This window comes from Micromesistius poutassou (genome assembly GCF_964030765.1).
Source record: "Micromesistius poutassou genome assembly, chromosome: 9".
Classification (NCBI taxonomy): Eukaryota; Metazoa; Chordata; class Actinopteri; order Gadiformes; family Gadidae; genus Micromesistius; species Micromesistius poutassou.
In genome coordinates this window covers 18,488,957-18,510,014 of record NC_140279.1, presented here as the reverse complement: position 1 = coordinate 18,510,014, position 21,058 = coordinate 18,488,957, and the positions used below count along the sequence as shown (strand labels likewise).

The 21,058-nt window shown below is 42.5% G+C and overlaps 3 protein-coding genes across 3 annotated transcripts in view; 1 reads left to right on the top strand and 2 right to left on the bottom strand.

Annotated features, from left to right (window-relative positions):
• The first annotated feature begins 349 nt into the window (after positions 1 to 349).
• On the top strand, positions 350 to 5,931 carry scamp4 (secretory carrier membrane protein 4). The gene is made up of 7 exons (XM_084472769.1): positions 350 to 437; positions 1,933 to 1,958; positions 2,103 to 2,231; positions 2,993 to 3,149; positions 3,573 to 3,674; positions 4,178 to 4,295; positions 4,423 to 5,931. Exons 2-7 carry the CDS (start codon positions 1,952 to 1,954, stop codon positions 4,609 to 4,611), a joined length of 702 nt encoding a protein of 233 aa, XP_084328895.1. The 5' UTR covers positions 350 to 437; positions 1,933 to 1,951; the 3' UTR covers positions 4,612 to 5,931.
• Positions 5,747 to 19,660, bottom strand: LOC311352938 (putative E3 ubiquitin-protein ligase HERC6). The gene is given in 24 exon segments (XM_084472768.1): positions 5,747 to 6,540; positions 6,542 to 6,759; positions 6,850 to 6,952; positions 8,020 to 8,203; positions 9,134 to 9,204; positions 9,312 to 9,378; positions 9,569 to 9,738; positions 9,916 to 10,056; positions 11,106 to 11,288; positions 11,782 to 11,880; positions 12,136 to 12,255; positions 13,066 to 13,217; positions 14,193 to 14,373; positions 14,539 to 14,635; positions 14,788 to 14,847; positions 14,957 to 15,048; positions 15,580 to 15,632; positions 15,903 to 16,033; positions 16,194 to 16,321; positions 17,059 to 17,150; positions 17,379 to 17,606; positions 18,457 to 18,527; positions 18,655 to 18,805; positions 19,301 to 19,660. Coding segments are annotated over 24 exon segments (3,150 nt in total). The 5' UTR covers positions 19,623 to 19,660; the 3' UTR covers positions 5,747 to 6,504.
• A 1,162-nt stretch (positions 19,661 to 20,822) lies between these two features.
• Positions 20,823 to 21,058, bottom strand: part of LOC311353436 (semaphorin-4E) — a 22,277-nt gene continuing 22,041 nt past the window's right edge. The window contains exon 14 of the mRNA XM_084473346.1: positions 20,823 to 21,058. This exon is cut by the window's right edge and continues 781 nt beyond it. Coding sequence (XP_084329472.1) covers positions 21,043 to 21,058 — 16 coding nt within the window. The 3' untranslated portion in view covers positions 20,823 to 21,042.

The window sequence follows — 21,058 nt, the reverse complement described above, 5'->3', positions numbered from 1 at the left end:
ATCTCTGCTGTTGCTATTCAATTTAGTGTCAGGGTTAAATGTATTCTGGATAATCTTTTTTTTTTTTTTTACAGCATAAAGACCACGATTAAAAGTATCCTATTTTAAGTATTTTAGTGATACATGAAACACAATTCTTCCAGCGATGCCATCGTCTCAAGAATGCCCCCAACACATATAGAATATATAATATAATATATAAACACACATACGTTCTGATATATATCAATGGATACTGCCCTTATGGTCATATGTTTCCGTTTACAACTAACCGAAACTAGGGATATGTAGTCCTGGTACATGGCATCTGTCCTGAAGGAGAAATCCCCGGGAATACAATTCCCATGATGCAGCACAGCTAGCTGTTTTCCACGAGACTTTCACTCAGTTGCACACCCTGACGGCCCTAAATTACTTTTGGTAGTGACCCTAAAAAGGTAGGATGGCAATACTTGTTTCATTTTTGTTTATCGAGATTAACGTTTTTAGCTTTATTGAGGAACGTTAGCTACACCAGCTGCTAACATGACAAATCCGCGTTAATCTTCTCCATGTTAGTTAGAATTACATATTAGCCAGGGTAGAATTGTACTAAAGCAGTGATCAGAGGTCCATTCCTTTGGTGGCTCCTCGGCTTTATTGGGCTGTCAGCTTTCCTTTCAAAACCACTGATACGAACAAATGTGTATTACTATAGCAAGCTTGCATTGCGCTATATTTTAGAAGTCGCTAGTAGTTGTCAGTCCTGATGACGGTCTGACGTGCCTTGGAGCCATGGAATTCAGGATCCATGCATTAATTCAGACACATCCAATCGGAATAAACATATTTTCCAACATATCGATGTAAAGTATCGGTTACGTAGAACGGAGTGTTCTGTAGGAGGGCATGTGTACCCGAGAGAAGTGGGCATACAGACCGAAACTTTACGACCGGACGGGGGACCACCGTTATGTTAAACTAGTTATCTCTCAGCCGCCGCTGAAATCCCGCTGCACGTCTACAGCCGTCGGTACGGTAAACCGCCTGTAGCGGAATGCGCTCCAGAATCCATCAGTTAAATATAATTGGGGATTTGCTTGGAGTCCTTTTCAGGTGCCCATTAACACATTCGACTGTTGCACATTTAATTACACGTTCAATTATCTCATACCTACCCTGTAAGCATAAACCATTTTACTCGCACAGTAAATAGACGAGATCTGATGGTAGAATTTTTTGTCGAGTTCAATTATTAATATTAATAGTTGTTATTTCACATGATGTCTGACCTGACATACCACAACCGTGATCATTAGAAACCAGTTCAGCTCTGAAAGGTCTTCACTTGTGGGTGTTTTCTTATGCAAACCTGAACCAAAAGACAAATATTGAATTAGGCTTAATGTCAGGGTAATGAGTGAGTCCAGTATTCTGTGAACGCCATATGTGATCATAGAGTGATCCAGGACTAGATAATACGAGACAGTGTGTGGCATTCGTACGATCATTGCTTCTATTATTTTACTTAAAAATGTCTTTACTGTGAGAGAAGAGTGTGTGGACCACCATTAACATGAAACTATAATTATATATTTTTCTAATTGTCAAACAATACTAGTTCCAAGATAACAATAGTGTCGAAACGTGTCGAATAATATTGTACTTAAATATATTCCAGTAATGTGTTGATTCTGGTTCGAGCTGTCTATGGCGCTGCTGTTATATGCTGTATACTACAAGCTGTTACCGTAGTTCTGCTCATAGGCGCCCATAGACATGTACATGGCGGCTGAAAATACCGGTCTTCTGGACCGCGGTCAGACATTTACGATAAGCCATTTATGCCACCCTCATACCCAACGCGTCTAACAAGAAACACTTTACTACACAAGTCACCCAATAGTTTGAAAGTCGGTAACTAACATATATTTTTTTTTATTTGATTTTCAGGAACTATTAGGATTTCAAAATGACAGGTTTGTTTTTAACTTTTGATCCGTTGTTTTTGTTTTCGAATTAACATCGCTGTCCAGACATTTCCAGCACACTACCGTATCAGAAATCCCATCCACAATGTGTATTGTGTACTCAATGTTATGTTATGTTTAATCCCTTTTTAGAACGTGTCAATAACTTCCCACCGCTACCAGCAATACTCAGAATAAAGCCCTGCTTTTACCAGAACATTGAAGATGAGATCCCGGAACCGCATCAACAGCTGGTGCGCAAAGTGTACATGCTCTGGATGAGTAAGTGCTCACACATCTCCATTTGCTGCCCACAGCCTATTGTGGGTAGAAGATTTGGTCACTGTTGTAAAGCAACATGATGTTTCTGAAAAATAATTTGTGTGACCCTTCTCCACCGATAGGTTTTGTGATCGTTGCAGCTCCTATATGGACTTTCAATAAGATACGGTTGTCCTGCAGGTGCATACTCATTGGGCAATCGTCCAACAATACAGGCAGCTTCTCTCCCTTTACGCTGTAAAGAGCCACTTCCCCATTCAAACACCACCAGATGGGATCTGTTCTTCTGAAAAGCGGACATGTGTCACGATTGAGGGCAGAGTCTCGCGTGTCGTCAAAATGGGTCAAGACGCTTCCTTCAACGCGGGGCAAAGTCTAGTTAACCAGAGCGCGGTCGACCCTCTTCCTTCCCCCAATAACCGTGCATGTTGTGGGTGTGCATGGAACCACCTCCGTGCTGTAAATGATGAATAGTAAATGGTCTGCATTTACACAGCGCTCTTCTAACCAGCGGCCACTCAAAGCGCTTTACAACACTGCCAAACATTCACCCATTCATGCACACATCCACACACCGACGGCGGAGTCAGCCACGCAGGGCGACAGCCAGCCAGCCAGCTGGTCGGGAGCAGTCAGGGTGAGGGCGGCGTCTCGCCCGGGGATCAAACTAGCAAGCTTGCGATTACCAGCTCAACCCGCTCTACCTCCCGAGCCACACGAAACCACCACTGACCTGTCTGCTCCCTGCCGTCCCCTCCTAGTGTACTCGGGCGCGCTGTGTATGAACGTGATCTCGTGCATTGCCTGGTGGGCCGGCGGAGGCTCCGCCACCAACTTCGGCTTCTCTCTGCTCTGGCTGCTCCTCTTCAGCCCCTGTGGCTACACCTGCTGGTTCAGACCGCTCTACAAAGCCTTCAGGTAGACCTCCTCAGGACTCTCCGTTAAAGGTGCCCTGACGCGCCACCAGGTGTGAGTGTGATTAGCCGTCACAAGCCGTTTTTGAAAATCTGACATCACAGGTGGGCGTGTCCACTTAGATGTGTGTGCTGGATAGATCAGTCGACCGGCCGACCCGGTGGACTGTAGCAAACGTTAGATCATCTATCCGTCACACATCTAGGTGGACACGCCCACCTGCGATGTCATAAGGGGCAGATTTTCAAAAAACGGCTTGTAACGAACCAATCACAACCACACCTGGTGGCGCGGCACGGGACCTGCAACGTTCCTTGGGTCCGTAGTACGAACAACGCTTCATGTTCAGTTGTCAAAGTGATAACAATCCAAACCTTTTATTTCTTTTAATCGCCTCTTCTTTTCATCTCTCCCTTCTCCCTGCAGGGCGGACAGTTCCTTTAACTTCATGGCCTTCTTCTTCATCTTCTTCCTCCAGTGCGTGCTGGCTCTGATCCAGACCATCGGGATCTCCGGCTGGGGAACCTGGTGAGTGAGACGTCGCCCCCCCCCCCCGGTCCCCCCGCTGGTCCCCCCGCTGGTCCCCCGGTTCACGTCGGGGGTTGGAGCGGTCACGGGCTGAGCCTGACGGGGCGAGGGTGAAACCTGCCGTTACGCCGCAATGACACTCACAATGCACACTCACATTATCCGGGCGATAATGACGTCTAGTGACGCCGGATTGTCACGCACGCGCAAGAACCTGAATCAGAGAAACCATTTTTATCGGCAAACACATCAACAGAATATACCGAAAGAAGTTTGCACCCTGGTCAAACATCAGGGTCAATGTGAAAGTGTTTAACCAATGTTTTATACCAGCCTTAAACCATAATAATTAATAATTAATTAATAATCATTAACTCACCCATGCAGGATAACTGCTTCACGGTCTCAGTGGTGAGACCACAGCGGTGTACTTGTATTTAATTCAGCTTGCCCTAATGCCATACTGTGCACTAACCCCACTACCCTGCGTCGTTCACCCCAAGCGGGTGGCTGTCCACAGTGATGTTCTTCAGCACTAACGTGGGTTCCGCCATAGTGATGCTAATCACCACTCTGCTGCTCACGCTGGTCACCATTTTAATGGCTCTGGTTCTCATCAAGGTGAGTCCCCCCGACACATGGCAGCGTACACACACACACACACACAAGTACACACACACGCACACACACACACAGGATGTGACCCCTGTTGTGTGTCTCCTGCCCCTCCCCCCCCCCCCCCCGTCAGGTCCACAGAATGTACCGCGGCGGCGGTGGCAGTCTTGTGCGCGCCAAGGAGGAGTGGTCCACCGGGCTGTGGAAGAACGCTGCGGTGAGGGAAGTGGGCTTCAACACAGTGGCTCAGACGGCCCAGGGCCCCAGCCTGCCCCAGTACCCGGCCGCGGTGCCCAGCTACCCCGACAACAGCCAGTGGTAACTCCGGGTCACGACACCACAAGGTGGCGACAGAGGATGCATTGGGTTTCTCTCTGGAGTGCCGCATAGTGAACAAATCACTCGGGTGCACAAAAAGTATGATTTCACCTGACCTGACTGGAAATGATGCATTGCAGTGTTGTTTATTTTTTTTTTGTTTAACAAAAGGAGGGTTGTTATTAAGATATTCAAAATAAGGCGTTCCTCTGTAAAACACTTTTGTCGTCTTATTGTCGGGGGATAGGAGACCCGAGTTTGTTTGCCATCGTCCATTCCATTTCATCCACGTTTACAAAAGCTGTCCTGAGGGGTGGTCACCAACCCCCTCTATTGTAAAGAAGTATTTTTATCTAGGAAAGTTAAAGATGTTAATAATAGGAATAAAAAAAACATAGTACAGAATTGAGGCAAGAAGGAATTTGTTTTGATATTGTTGATTTGATAATGCCATGTAATGCCTGCTCCCGGCCTTTAGGCCCCTAAGACTGATGTGGGCGAGGAGGACCACATGCTACACGTTACGTAGGGATGGGGACATTTTTAAGAAGACACCGGAATACAGTACAACTAACTATTTTCCAATGTGTTCACGAGTATCCATCATTTCAATGCCTCACTATTATTTATTTTGTATTTTTTGATAACTGCTATATGGCTCTATGCCTCTGATCAGCGTCAGCCTTTATTATCAATTGAACTAATGGGCCTTAATATTGCATGCACCTTTTGCATGGTGAAAGTATATTTTCTAATACTTGCCTTAACAAATGCTTCTAATTTTGTGAGTTGTTTTGCGGGGTCAATGACATGTCAAAAGCCTTTTGCTTCCTACTTTAACTGGAAAAGCGATACGTTTTGAATTCTATAACTTGAATTTGCTTGGTAAGCAGTTGGTGGACTGTTGCCATTACTTTCTACTGAAGTGTGCGCTCAAACTGTTCCCGCCTGTTACTAACATTACTATTGCCAAATAACAATTGAAACACAAGAGCAACAATACAGTTTTCTACAAGGTCACATTCTCTTAATCCAGTGCCATAGTGACTAGGTCATGAGTTATATTTTACAAATGCATTTATTTAGACTAATGCGATGCTGCTTGATAATGTCTAATATTGAACTTCACAGAAACAGTGCATGTGCAGGGATGTCCCCTTTTATTTTGAGAATCATTTTTAAAATCTGCATTTCATGGCCATTTTTTCCTTGCTATGAAAGTGTATAGTTGAACGTAATAATGAACACTATTCCCTTTGTTAAAGAAACGCCAAATCAGCCTCTCAATGTGAATCCAAAACATTTCAATAAACACTCGTTTTCATTTGTTGTCAATGTTTCACTGGAATTAGAGAAAAGTTTGCTGTTTAAGTCACTATCCGATATATAATTAATAATCAGAAAAAAATAAAGAATAAATCAAATGCACATTTCTCGATATACAGTAAATGTTATCAAAAGAAATTTTAATGACAATTCAATATAAAAATATAGCATTTTCCAATGAGAATAAAATAAATCTTGTTTGTTTTCGCAGACAGTCACGTGACGTGGCCTATAGAAAATAATTGGCAAAAAAACATTTTCCACCGTGGACCAATGTAGCTATATTACAGTTTGGTATGAGACTGGGTTGTATACGATTTAAAAACTTATGTTCCCCTTTAGGTAAAATAAATCAATAAAGCTAACAATGTAAAGTCTAACACGGGGGTAAACTACAAGCCATGAAGGCATGTTTTTGGTTTAAACCATAAATGTTATTAACGCAACCCTTACTTGTACAACCATTTCAAACTGGAACTCAAAACGTACTGATCTGATAACGGAAAAGACACGTTGTGTGTTTACATGATCAATGACTGAACGTCTTCAAAGCTAAATAGATGAACCCGATCTACGGATATATAGTGTGACCGAACACATTAAGGCGTGTCCTTCCAGAGTCCTTTAGTGTAGTGAATGGCTGCCGACAGCATGCATTTCAGTGTCCTCTTGGCGGGATACCTCCTGTAGTTGGGTAGCAGCAACAGGGAACTGCAGGGGAGGGCTTCTGGGAAATGGAGTTCTGTGGCATTGGGCAGGATGGCCACCGTCATCATTACCTCCGTTAGACCGATAATGGGCACACGGTCCAGACCTGTGAGGAACACTGATGGCAAGAACGGTGGAGATGATGTTACAAACATCATATACATACAATTACTACTATAAGTTATGTAGCAGCACGTTTAATACTTACAGAGAAAATCTTTCTTTTTGTCCTCGGTCAGTTCGTCAAACACCTCCCAGAAGTTTATGATATTGGGGTGTGTTTTGCTGTACTCTCCTTCATACACTGTGCACTGGGGGAGTTACAGAGTATTACAAATTAACCGTTACTCAACATTCAAAGGCAAAGTGAATATTATTCCCAATGTATTAGCGAGACGAGATGACAGTCACGCGCAACATTTTGCGTTGAATACAATATCCCCCAGTTTGAGATCTCCATCATGGGATATTGCCCAATATCCCGAGATACCAATCAAATTGCGCCATCTTAGGAGGTTCACGTGTGTAGCATATACTAATTACTCATAGCGCAAACGCTTCTATCTGACGGTAAGGCAGTGAATCCAGATACAACCCTGACTGTGTTTAGGAAAAAGAAAAATGTAACGTGAATTGTAATTTATAACTTCTGACCCGATAATTTTTTTACTACTTATTTCTTCTTGATTTCTCGTTCTCTGCATCTTTTTCTTTTTTGTTCTTTTGTCTATCTCGTTCTCCATCTTTCTCACATTTCAAAATGTTCTCATTCCCTTGTCTTTTCATTCTCCATATTTTTTATATTATTCCTGTTATTTATTCTCATCACCTTTCGTCTCTAATCTCATTCTCAATCTCTATGTTCTCCATTTTTCATTTTCTCGGTCCCCATCTATTAAAAAAAAAAAAAAAGTTCTGAACTTAGTTCACTCTTTTTTTTGCTACATTTTCATTTTCTTTCTTTTATCTTGTTCTCATCTTTATTTCTCCTTCCTCCATATCTTTTATCCAAATGTTTCTTTATCTCTTTTATTGCTCAATGTTTCCGTACTTTCTTTTTTTCTCATTCCCGTTTCCATCCATTCTCTCTTTCTGTTTTCGTTTTTTCTAATTTCTCTCCATCGTGTTTCTCCATTAATTAAATATCTTTGTTCCATTCTATCTTTTATACAACTTTTCTTTTCTCATTTCTTCATTGATTTTGTATATAGTGTATATAGCAAAAAAACAAATATATATTCTCGTGAAAACAGTAAAATATTTAGACACATTTAAATGACAGGAAAGTCAGGAGGAAACATCCACACGCTGAGATTATGATCTCTCTCAATAAAATAGTGTGTGACTTGTTAAAAGTCACACACAAAGTAGTGCAGACCTGCTTCAGCAGCCTCCAGTCAGTGAACTCCTGGCCCGCCGTCACGCCTCGCAGCTCTTCCGGCTGGAAGAACTCCACCGCGTCTCTGTCGCACACCTTGAAGAAGCCCCTCTTGAACTCCTCGAACACCACCTCTACGGACGTGTTGAAGGCGTAGTTGATGTAGGCGTCGACAAACTCTTTCCTGTGGACGGACAAAGTGCTGTGCTTTAGACTTACACTTGTGTTGGTGAGCACACATCTGAACACTGTATGAATATTATTTACGGTGCAGGTGAGGGCCTGAGAGCCTTCTGAAATCACATTTAAAAGCCTGAAAAACTATAATTATTACTATTGTTCTACTGACAATAATAAATATATTTCGGAATCTGCAATGGCTCACTAGCGTGTCGTCCATACATGTTCCATTGTACATAAAGGCTCCGGAATTATGGTGGTCGGGCCACTGAAATCAAACGATTTCATGTAGATGCACAACTACTAAACACTTTGAGCAAAGTCTTTATCCCGGTTTACCAATTATGTTAAGATGATTTGGTATTAGCCAGGATGTCATTCAAGCCAGTGAAATCAAGGTCCTTGGTTTTGAAGAGAGGCAGAGAAGTGTAGATAAGTTCTGGATTTCTCAGAAACATGAATCCCCACCATCTCAGAGAAGCCTTGGAAGGATCTTGCACAGCAGCCTCAGGGTGGGATACAGCGAGCGACTATGAAGTTACGGTTGCGAGGAGATGGTTGGCTGGAAGATGTTCACGGGACAGGCATTCCAGGAAAAATCAAGGTGTGGGTTTACCAGAACAGGACTCTGCCAAGGATAACTAACCCTCACCCTGCTGTCAGCGCTCTCTAGGAGTTCCCGACCTACACAGTTTCAGTCTAGTCGCCGCCAGTGTGGGGTTGATCGTAGGAAATAAAGGAGGGGGGGCGGTTGTTTTTGACGCGCGCCGTTCGCTGCCGGTGTGTTTCGGGCTTGAGACCTCACGTTGTTCCGGTGGCGGTGGCAAAGAAGAGTCCAAAGCTCACCATGTCAGGGGAAGACTGCATGGACGAGGCCCTTGAGCGGAACGGGGTGATGAACTGGATTCACCTCAAAAATCATCCATAAACTTACTTGTTGGCACATGAGACGGGCTTCCCTTTGGTTGTCGAATCAAGTTCCACGTGTCTGCCGGCCCAGTCCACCTGCAACACACAAAGAACCCAGCCAGTGACGTTGCCTGTCAATTAGAAAAAGGGCCAAGGAAAGCCCATAAGGCCTTCTGTTATTACGAAGAAGACAACCGCCCTACCGTGAAGCTGAGCCCCGACTTGTCAAAGTCCTCCGAGGTGTAGTCTTCCAAAATGCAACGCAAGCTCCTGTAAGGATGATTGGTTTAGTTGAACTGCCTCCTACTCCCTGCACTAGCCTATGACACTTCTTTGGTTCTAGTTGATTTCTAGAACCGTTGATACTTAATAAAAAAAATGTGTTGAATTATAAAAGTGATACAAAAAAGGCTATACTTGTAAAATGTAATAAGTTTGATCCGATAAAACCATGACTAACTCTGCCACTACGGGCTCAAATTCTTTCATGTCTTCGTAGGATGGTTTCACATTGAGCAGCTTCTTGAAGAGGACTAATGGGAAGGGCAGGTCGACGATATTGTGGTTGAACAAGACAACGCCACATAGAACTCCCAACAGGAAGTACTTCTCCAGTTTTGGCGGTTCAACCTGTCTCACACAAATACAGGTTGGTAGTTAGCGTGGAATATACATAAGCCTTAAAAAAAAAAATAGTATTATTTGTATTATTATACCCATATTTTATCCAACTGTGTATCATTTCAATTGTATAATTGTTACTGTGTAGAGCGAACGAAGCTGTGAAGCTTGAAGGGTAGACCTCACCCGGGCAGGGAACCAGGCTAGGGTCTTGCCCTGGTTGTACGTGAACGTCTCTGACCCTGGGTTCATGATCTCCTTGAACACGTCGATGAAGAAGTCTTTTCGGTTGACCACGGTCAGTTCCGGTCCTTCTTTGAACTGCACCTAGATTACATTAACAGGCTTGAGTGCACTTGGACACTTGGACACTTGGACAGCCTCACAGACTTGCCACACATTGCTTGACACACTGGAACCCAAAGGCCTAAAAAGGGACAAGGAAGTTCTCCCCCCAAAAGCCATTGAGATAGAGACCTTGAGAAGGAACACAGTTAATAGTATGTAATAATTATTAGGGCTGGGTTAAGTTAACACGTTAATTACACTATTTTAACACGATTAATACAAATTGACGCACATTCCTTTTTTTTTTCTCTCTAATATTTTTTGTTTTTAGTTCCACTTACTTTACATTCAATTACACTTGCAGTAAGTGACAGCCTGTTCACAATTCCCAAATCTGTGGCGCTACTTATTTGAATTGAACTACACTTGTCGTAACTGTTGGTTTACAATTGTACTAATTAACTGCCTGTTTACAATTCCCAAAACTGTGGTGTTCCGTAAGTTTCATATTCACCCCACACCGAGTGAGTCAATAAAACTCCTTCAAGATCACTTGGTCTAGCTTTTGCTTATTGAGTACATTTGGTATGAATGATAATGTGTCATTCCATTTCATAATCTCATTTAACTTCAATTGGAGTGGATTTAAAATAGAATTTTAAAAGTGTGATTAAGCGCGAGTTAACTCACCAATACTATGCGATTAATCGCGATTAAAACTTTTAATCTCTACCCATATTATATTAACAACAATATAATAACACTTCAGCAAATAAGCGGTCTGTCAATATTTAAATTTGGTTTGGAAACTCAGTCATGACAAATCAACGGAAGGTGATCCATCAACACAAATAAATCACAAATAAGTCAAGCTTCAATTTTTGCGATGCAGAGCATAATTTTTTACCCATAAATGAGGACATCATTCTGGTACGTTGATTGTTTTCAAAGTAAAGAAAAAAACCTTTCTGTGTCACAGTGAGTTGACGTGACACAGATTTTCAGTGGAGCCCAGTGGGCGTAAAAAAAGATTGACATAGAACTGGAAGACACCACAGAGACAGAAGTTTAAACAGTGACATATTTACCACGAGTGGCCTCTTGAACAGAGAGTGGTCGGCTAAAGACAGGTGGCGGAAAGTATCTTCAACGAGATGCGTTCGTCTCAGTTTGAGCAGGAACTCTGGCGGCAGTTCAGGGTCCTCCCAGTTTCTCAAATTCCGAAGATCCAATCCTGGCTTGGCAACACGTGACCCGTGACAGTGTTTATTCTGTAAGAAAAGAAGCAGGCTCGTCAAAATGTGATTCATTTTTTTTTACAAAAATGCAAATGGAGGTTGAATTGGTAGAAAAATCTCCCCCCGCCCCTTCCTGCCTCCTCTAAGCCACTCCCCCAAATATGTGTCTTAAGCAAAAGGTCTGATTGGACTGTAATACCAGATTTATTTGTCAGAACATTAAATTTATTGATTGCTGCCACAATGTTAAGACAATTTCAACAAATATTAAAAAAAGCTTTTAAAATAAAAGCATTTTTATTTAACTTACTTACTTAACTTACTTAACTAATATTTAACTTTATTTAACTTATTTAACTTTATCTAACTTTAAATGATAAATTTGAATGAATGAAATAGTCTTGAGATATAAAATATACCATTCATTCAATCAGGCTTTACAGCATATGTTGGAAATGGCCTGGATTTTCTACATAGTAGGCCATGTAGCATGTATCATTTTACAAAAAAAAACAGCCAGTTATACCTTGAGATAAATTGAGTAGATGTTAAGGGTTGCCAACTTGCAAGTGAGATTCAACACAAATGGAAACCGGCAGAATATGGCTGGCGTGTTCTCATCGTCCTTAAATATGAGATGAAGGACAATTCTTAATTATTAACAACAAATACAACAACAAATCGAACATTTCATTTGACAGTTTGACATTTTAGAGTGCTTCATACTTTAACCACAAAATGTCAGCACAAATGTTTACTTGATGTAATGAGTGTAGCACCGCTTTACACCTACGAGATTGATTCAGCATTTCAAAAAGCTGCATGCATATGATATCTCCAAATGAAAAGTTCTGAATATATATATATATTTTTTTTTTACCTCCTTAGGTAGGCATGCAAACCAAAGGCCCACGTCCACCGTAGGATCATACAAGTGTTCCATCTGGTCAATGTAGAACGTACTCAGCGGAACCTTCAGAGAGCGCCCAGCTTTATTAGCCTGTGAAAACAATACATTGATCAATAACAACAATAACGTAGAACCTTATGGAACCATATTATACAGATAATCGAATAATGTAGTATAACTAGAAAATGCATTTCCCTGTAGAAAGGTTTACACTTTAAACTGTTGTATAAAAAGTAATAATAATAATAATGATAACAAAATATTTTTTATAAATGATATTGAATATCGGTTTAGATATATTTGAAGGTCAAAGTGTGTTGATTTGTTAAACGTTTGAAAGAAGGTTTAAAAATTGACCCAAGTTGCAAAGTCTAAAGTAGTCGAAGTCTCTAGGTTAGATTGTTTAAAGGAGTAGGGTCCCAAAATGTGTAGAGAATAAAAGCCAATTTACACCAGAGCCGTTTTAGACGCGTTTTTTTAGTCGTCCGTCAGACGTCCGACTTCAGCCAGAGATAGAATCCATTCAGACCAGTGCGCTGATCCACACCGGCAGCGTTCTACGCCCGTCTCACGGCCGACCAAAGCTTCACTTTACGCTTCACTTCTGTTTAAGCGTTTCTGAAGCATCTCGGTGATGATGTTATCTGATGAATCTTGAAAATACAGCGAAATAAACGGCGGCGGTGTGAATGGATACGCCTACGTTACGCTCGCGTCTCTCTCTCTCGCCTGCGGTGTCAATTCCCAGTCAGAAAGAATAAAGCCTAAGAACAACACTAGTTGGGCGCTGCTTGCAGCCATCACATTATAATTATTATCATCATCATCATCATTATACTACTAATAATTATTCATCAAAGATTTTCATTAAAAATGAAAGATTTAAGGTTAGTCTCTCACCTTGTAGAGCATCTTGAGGGTCTCCAGCAGCATTTTGACCATGTTGTCGTGAGACTCCAGAAGGTCGTGCCGGAGAAAGAAGGACAGGGCCCGTTTGAACACCTCGATTTGAAAGCTCAGGATGGCAGGGGGCAGAGAAGACCAGCAGCCTCCTAAAACAACAATAAAAACACATTATTTGACAATATATAATAACCTGTAGTACCTGGAACAACATGTACTACCTGTAATTACCTATACTGGTTTATATCATATATACACCATATGCAGCAGTCCCACTATGGTATAGCAGGACTTCTTGGGGGACACAGCACAGAGCCCGGACCAGAAACCAAGACTAAAGGGGGCAAGTTACGCTGCGTTTCCTGTTTTGTTACAGAGATATTGTACCTCAGTAAACTCGGATTAAGCTTTCTGGAGGGGATTTTAATTAATAAAGTGTATTTCTACAATGACCAGTCGACAACGTGTTGATTGGAAACATTTACAGACTTTTTTTTTTTCCCTGTTTACTACGGCTGGCCGAGTTTTAGTTACGCCAAATACGTGCGCCAAATACGTGCGTTACAAATGTACAAACTGCAACACGAATGGTCAAAACTAATACGAAGCCAAAGAAAGTGAAACCGCCTTGATTGAACCAGGATTTGAGGAGACCCAGGGAGACGGTGTTCTGCCAATTTCTGCTCCCTTGTCAGATTTTGCTACCTAGTGGTTCTGCACATGACGACACTATTGACCCGCCGTGTAGTATTGGTGTAAAATATACATACTGTACCCCTTAACTCTTCAATAAAGACATTATAATACAGTATCAGAGTCTATCAAATCATGCTACCCTATCAAAAAGTGCTACCTTATGTGTTTGGTAGCGTATTTAATCTGTTGACCAACTGCCTCTATCAAACAATGCTCCCACTACAGAAACATTTTGATACTGTATTATAACGTCTTTATTGGAGATTTCAGGGGTACAGTATGTGTATTTTACACCAATATTCAATAAGCGTCGTCATGCGCATGCGCAGAACCAGTAGGTAGCAAAATCCGATGGGTAGCAGAAATTGACAGAACAACGGCATTGGACCAAATGAACCAATCAGATTCAAGACAGAGGTGTGACTCACTTATTAACCCGGACATCTTTTCATTAAGCTCGCTGATAATGAGAGCCAGGGGGATGACCTCGTCTATCACGTTGCGGTCCTCTAGGAGGATAGGACATGTCAGAAGGACCAGGAGTACGTCAGGAGACTTCAGCACAGACCTCGCTTTCAGGAGAGTATCCACAATAACGGCAACATTTATCTAGACGAAAAAAAAAAGTCACATGGTTACAGTTAAAACAGGGCAAAATATAACATAAATATGCTGGGCTTTGGGTGGAGGAATTCAATTATCCTTAAATTTGTGTTTAGGATCAACCATGTTCATTTATGGAACACGTCGCTATAGCATAGATTTGGTCTTAGCTATTTGTTTGATCCACGGAATCTGCGTCATCTGATCAAACGTCTGGGCAGCGGCCTCCACATCAGCGATCGACTCCCCTGTAGCCGATGGAGACAGACTGGCGAGGAGGAGAGAGGTCAGGCACAGCGCAACAACGTCCAGGTCCTAAGCTGAAGGGGATCCCAGCCTGCCCCCGGGATGTGCTGCACAGGTGAGATAATGTGGGCACCGAACCCAGAAGCGTTTAACCATCCGGCACTAAGAACTTACTTGGGTTTTGCGAAAGCAGCAACGAGGCTCGAACTTGACACAAACATTGACCGTATTTCCCTGCGATGGATTACAACACACACTCGTTAGCACTAACGATACAGCAGTGGTAGACTAAATATGTAAATAAGACGTATACATTTGAGTACAAAGAATGCAAAAAACGAACTCCATAGCCTCCTGATTGCCTGTTCCCATCTCCATCCACTTTTGTAGTTTTTTTTCGTCAAACCGCCTTAAGGTCAAGTCCCTCGTCAAACTCTATAGAAAATCAAATAAGAACAAATAACAGAAATTAATGAAATGATAATGGAAAACCATGTAAAAAAAAAATCCTCCTGTTTTGTAGCTTATTTACAAGGTGAGGTAGCCTGGAAATCCAGACCCACATCTAGAAAGCTGTAGGGTCTGGCAACGAGTCATGAAAACGGCCCAACTCGAGGGGCGGCACCAAGCGTGCATTTGAAAATATCACTGCACGCAATTGGATAACACTACGACCAATCAGAAGAATACAAGGGGTGACGTAGCCAGACCAGCGGAGCTAACCAATAGATGAGACTTGCTGTATACAATCGGTAAAACAGCAACGCTTTTGGCACCGCCTATATCAGACACACCGATGTGATTGGTTAATGTTCCGGGGCCAGGGGAATCGGGGAGTGAGTGTATCGCTCGTTCCCAGAGTGACTCGCTGGGCAAATTCAAATTGTGCTCTGGCGAGAACTCTGGATTTCCAGGGTGAAGGGGAGGTGACATTACATCAGCATTAGCTTGACTGTGTTTCAATACCTCAGCGGCTGAGTAGAGGAAGTTTGTGTTCCATCCAGCCGCTATCCTCAACGCTGCATTTGAAGCACGACAAGGTGAAACATGTTATGTGACACTACACTAGATATAATAGAGTATAGTACATTCCTATATAAATGTACATGAAAATGTACAAAATGTACATTTGGGCTACATAAAAACCTAACAATTAGCAACTTTATTCCTCTGGATGCTCAGATCACTATTGTATTTTTCTATTCCAAAATAATACTCAGACCAATTTAAAAAAAAAATCTAGAAATCAAATGTAGTTTTACAAATAAAACATTCTTGATTTACAGTACCGTTGGGTACAGGTGCTGCGGCATCGGCGGCCAATGGCAGTTGTACAAGAGCCGGTGTTGAACTTTGACCTTGAACCTCGCTGCCAAACGTCCAAATCTGGCCGGACGATCCCAGTATTAAGGTGTGGTGGCTGGAAATATCAAAACATTATTATTATATATTTAGAAGAGACCAATGTCACCCACAAGTATTTTAGCTTTTCATGATTCTGCATGAAAAGCAACAATACGTATGCAGATTGTCAATCACCCGCCACACGTCCACGTGAGGTCGGGTCATGTGATCAGTACCTGCCGCATGCAATCTGTGAGACGCGTTCCCCGACGCCCTGGACCTCCCGGGGCGTCAGTTCACCGGCAGCGGAGCAGTGGCCCAGCTGCCCACGACTTCCATCTCCAAAGGTGAAGACCTTCCCATCCTGGAGAGCACGACACGACGCACAACTCAACGCAACTACAACACAACGCAACACACAGCACAACTACAACACAACACAACTACAACTCAACTACAGCACAACTCAACTACAACACAACTACAACACAACACACAACTACAACACAACACAACTACAACACAACACACAACTACAACACAACTACAACACAACTAACTACAACACAACACACAGCACAACACAACTACAACTCAACCTCATCGCGTCTGTCCCCCTTCCCTCTCCGTTACGATGACGGGCCTGAGTGTCCGTCCGTCAGTTCGTCTGTCACACAACTCCTCTACAAACTCGTCTAAATATATATATATATATATATATATATATATATATATATATATATATATATATATTTGTTGTGGGGGCAGTGCAGGAAGGTTGTTTGAAACCATATATAACTTATTTTTAATGTGTGGGGGCAGAGCAGGAAAGAGCTGAAAACATTCAGAAAATATAAATATACAATACTTCATTTCATGCATTAATACAAAGCAGAACAAATAAATATTTAATTTATGGTTGACTAGCTTACGGAGAGAGACATGCTTCTTGATTATTCTATGGTGATATTTTGTGTAGATAACACTGCAGGTAAAACATATGAATTTATTCCTCACACAATATAACACAACAAAAAAAACGGAATATGACAATACCATATCGTTTTTACAGAGAAGGACCTGGTAGCCATGCGTGAATACCTTTGTTAGGACAACGGAGTGCTCTGCACCACAGCTTGCAGTGGCGACCTCCAGTGGTTTGAGGGACGGTACTGCAACAATGTTAAACCTACCTGTTGGACATATGGAGCACACTACTATTCCCAAATCATGACATTTTATTTAATTAACAGGAATCGATAATTATAACCCTTTCATTGAATAACTTGCATTCAGACAGCACAAACAACAGGGTCAGCCGAAACAACAAAGACAAATAATCAGACGTTGGAAGAAGCAGAAACTGTTTTTTGTTTTTTTTCTTTGGTAAAATAACAGTAAAAATAAACGGTGAGGAGTACCCTTCTCGTCCACTCTGTTGAGCCCCAGTTGGCCCAGTTTGTTGGCCCCGCAGCAGTAGACCAGGCCCGAGAGAGCGATGAACAGGCTGTGGGTGCCGCCGGCCGCCACCCGGGTAACTGGTACCCCCGTGAGAGAGGGCACCGGGGCGGGGCAGGGCTGCACGGACACGTCCTTCCCTAGACCCAGCTGGCCGTGACTGTTGGAGCCCCACGAAAACACGTCTCCGGCTGAGAGGGGGGTGTGTGTGTGTGTGTGTGTGTGTGTGTGTGTGTGTGTGTGTGTGTGTGTGTGTGTGTGTGTGTAGGAAAACACGGCCACACATCGACACACACAAAATACAACACAATAACAGATGGGTTAGGCCTTCCTCATTGTAAAGCGTTGGGGTGCATAGCCACTGTCAGAGGTCTGAGCTGATGAAGAGTCAGGTGGTGGGGAGGCAAAAGATGTCTGATTGGTGGGTTGTTGTTTTTTTTACTGGTCAGCCATCGTTTGGTCAATATTATTACACAATAGGTGAGTTACAAAGTCCATCAACAGTAGCCTTACTAAAAATTCAACTGGAAAGGTTTCACGTTCCAAAATACCCCCAATGGATTGGAATCGCTGTTTAGAAGTGTATCCCCCCCAGCTCAAACACAAAGCAGGCAAAGAACTGTGTGGCCAATGGAGATTCGGTGTGGATGTAATGCACATAAGACTGTATTTATAATAGATAATAATATATAATATATAATACAGCTTGAATTTGAACAGATTAAATACATTTGCGGTTTGGACTGAAACTTCTAGGAAGGAAGGGGAGGGGCATGTGGACATGTGATTATTTTAGTAACACGACAAAATATGGCATAGATATCCATGTTCAAGACCATAGTAGACCTACTCAGGCAATTAATAACCCCAAAAGAAACACGGTTTTGTGTTCACTGGCACTTTAACTTTGTTCACATGTGTTGACTGTTGATGTTGAGGCTATTGCCATATGAGTCTAAGCATTAAGAAATAAGATAAAGAAATCCAACACATATAATCCAATCCAATCCAAATATATATCCAAATATCAATAAATATTACCTTTCGTTAAAGCCAAGGAATGGGAGTTTCCACACGCTACTTGGATCACTGGTACACAAAAATGCAGCAGGCTGTAAGGAAACAACACACGTCTTTGGTTAGTTAACGAGTTTACTATATGGTTGATGAATGAATCGTCTACTAATTTTGCCAGTGACCACCACACCACCATTAAGAATGACGACGTTGTGTCTTGACCTTGGTGTTTGGAGCCTCGGCACTGTGTGTCCGACGCCCAGTTGCCCGTCACCACCGCCGCCCCAGGAGTACACGACCCCGGCCGGAGTCAGCAGGAGGCTGTGGTGCCGACCGCAGGCCAGGCTCCCCGCTCTGACACCGGGCACGCGTCCTGCGGAGGCGGGACAAAAACGAGACGCGTGCCAATGGTTTCGTGAAATGGTGAAACACCGTCTCCGTTTGGTTTCGTTGAAACTAAAATAGTTGATGATAGTTGTTGTTGTTGTTCTTGGGCCTCAGGACCGACAGCATTCATGTGGTGTACTATTGGCCCCGCCCCCCCCCCTTCCAAACTCTGCATCTTGGCGCCACGAGCTGCTCGTGACTTTCGTTTCTCTGAACAGAAAGTGAAACTTAAGGCCTACAAAGTGAGCGAACCAGGCTGAATAAAAGGCTAAATAACAAATATTTTATCGATATATCGGCTAATACTAAGCGCAAAAATAAACACGGTGATGTGAATGAATGTGTTACATATGTTGATATATGGTAAATTGTTTATATCATCCTATGCCACTTGTTTATATCGAGATATCTTTCTATGTAACCTCAATTCCATTTCTTACTGTGAACCCATATTGAAAGTGCTTGTATAAGAACAACTCACCTGGCTTCGTTTGATCTCCGAGACCGCTTCGACCAAGTTGTCCTTTGGAGTTTTGTCCGCAGGACAACACTTTTCCATCGCCGGTGAGGAATAAAGTATGCTGCTCACCACAACAGATGAGTGTGATGTCTTCATTGATGCTCCACGACAAACGAACTGGGTTTGGGTCGGTGGGGCAGTTTTCCCACCTGTACAGCTCCATCATCGTCCAGTTTGAACTAAACACTTTATAAAACCATGGCCCTAATATTATTGCCGCCTTCAAGACACTAGGAGGCAGCCTCGGTTTACACTCCCTTATCAACAAGGGGTGAGTTACCATGCAGGCGCCTTGCAGAGCTCCTTTGAGTAAACCTTCCCTCCTTCCCAAATAAGCGCGTTCAGGAAACGCCCCTCAGAAGTTCGTAGGCTACGATTTATAATCTCGCGAGATTCGTCTGGTGATAAAGGAACCGCCACACACCAAATTTTTTAATTTCTAAGATGCGATTTCTTGCATTCTAGTCCATTTTAGGGTGACCTGCTGGACATTGGCAAATCCTAAATCCCTTCTGATTCATAGCCTACATTTTCAGTTGCAGGGCCTGCTCAAGACAATACTATTTAATGGAAAGAAACAATAACCACTTAACTATTGACTTCTAGAGATTTTTATTAAAACTACAATGGCAAATTTGAGACTAACTTTCAGTAGATTCAAAGTAGGATGTGGTGTTGTTGTTGTTGTTGTTGTTGTGGCGTGTTGAAATAGTCTGCCCCCCCCCCCCCCCGGTTTAGAGTAGAGACAGAATGTAAGAGTACAGGTCCATCGTTGACATTATCAGCGAAGGAATGATCAGTTGACATTTACAGACGTGTGTACACTGACTCCCTTTGGGAGTCAGGAAGATATTGCAGAGTTGTGCAAGGTGCCTGCATGGTAAATGGATTACCCCTTGTTGATAAGGGAGTGTAAACCAAGTCCGCCTTTTAAAATCAACATAGAATCAAGTAGCTGTTTGACTCCTGGGACAAATGTATCTGGATATACTACTACTGTGTACTACAGTTAGGGCAAAGTCCACGTTGGGGAGTCTTATAGGTTAACCCTAACCAGAAAGACTTGAATCAGTCCGAGTCAGCTGGTGGTTGATTCGTCACACGATCACAACCCTATCACGAAGACAAGCACAGACCTATCACTGAATCATCTCACAACACACACTCACACTCACTCACACACACACACACACATATGGCCTTGCTTGAATTGAGATGATGAGTGAGAGAGTGACAGATGAAGGAGTGATCCTTGAGAACGTGTATTGCATCAGTGAAAGTCATGGGGACTGTTCTACTTTTCGTGGGAAAGCCAGGCATGCACGTCTTTATGTCGCAATCAATTACAAAGAAGTTTCTTTCAACGTTTTTCTCAAAAATTTCTTGCAAACCTTAACTCTAGGTTTTAGAGAAGTCAAGTTCATGTCCTTAGAGCAGTCAAGTTCATGTTTTTATAAACACAAACACACACAAGTCCATGAAATGAAATGTATTATTTTAATCAGACTTCAGTGGCCTTTCATTCAGAAATATATCTATTTTTTTTTTACAAATTCACAGGCACAAATAAATAGCAAAAAACGGCAGCTGTACAGAAAATATATTTCGTGAAAAAAAACGTGATTGTCACATTATGTACACACTGTGTAAGGAGCAGAGACTCTCTGCGGTGGTGTCTCTCTCTGCAGAGGCCCGCAGTCCTCTCAGATCTCCGACTCC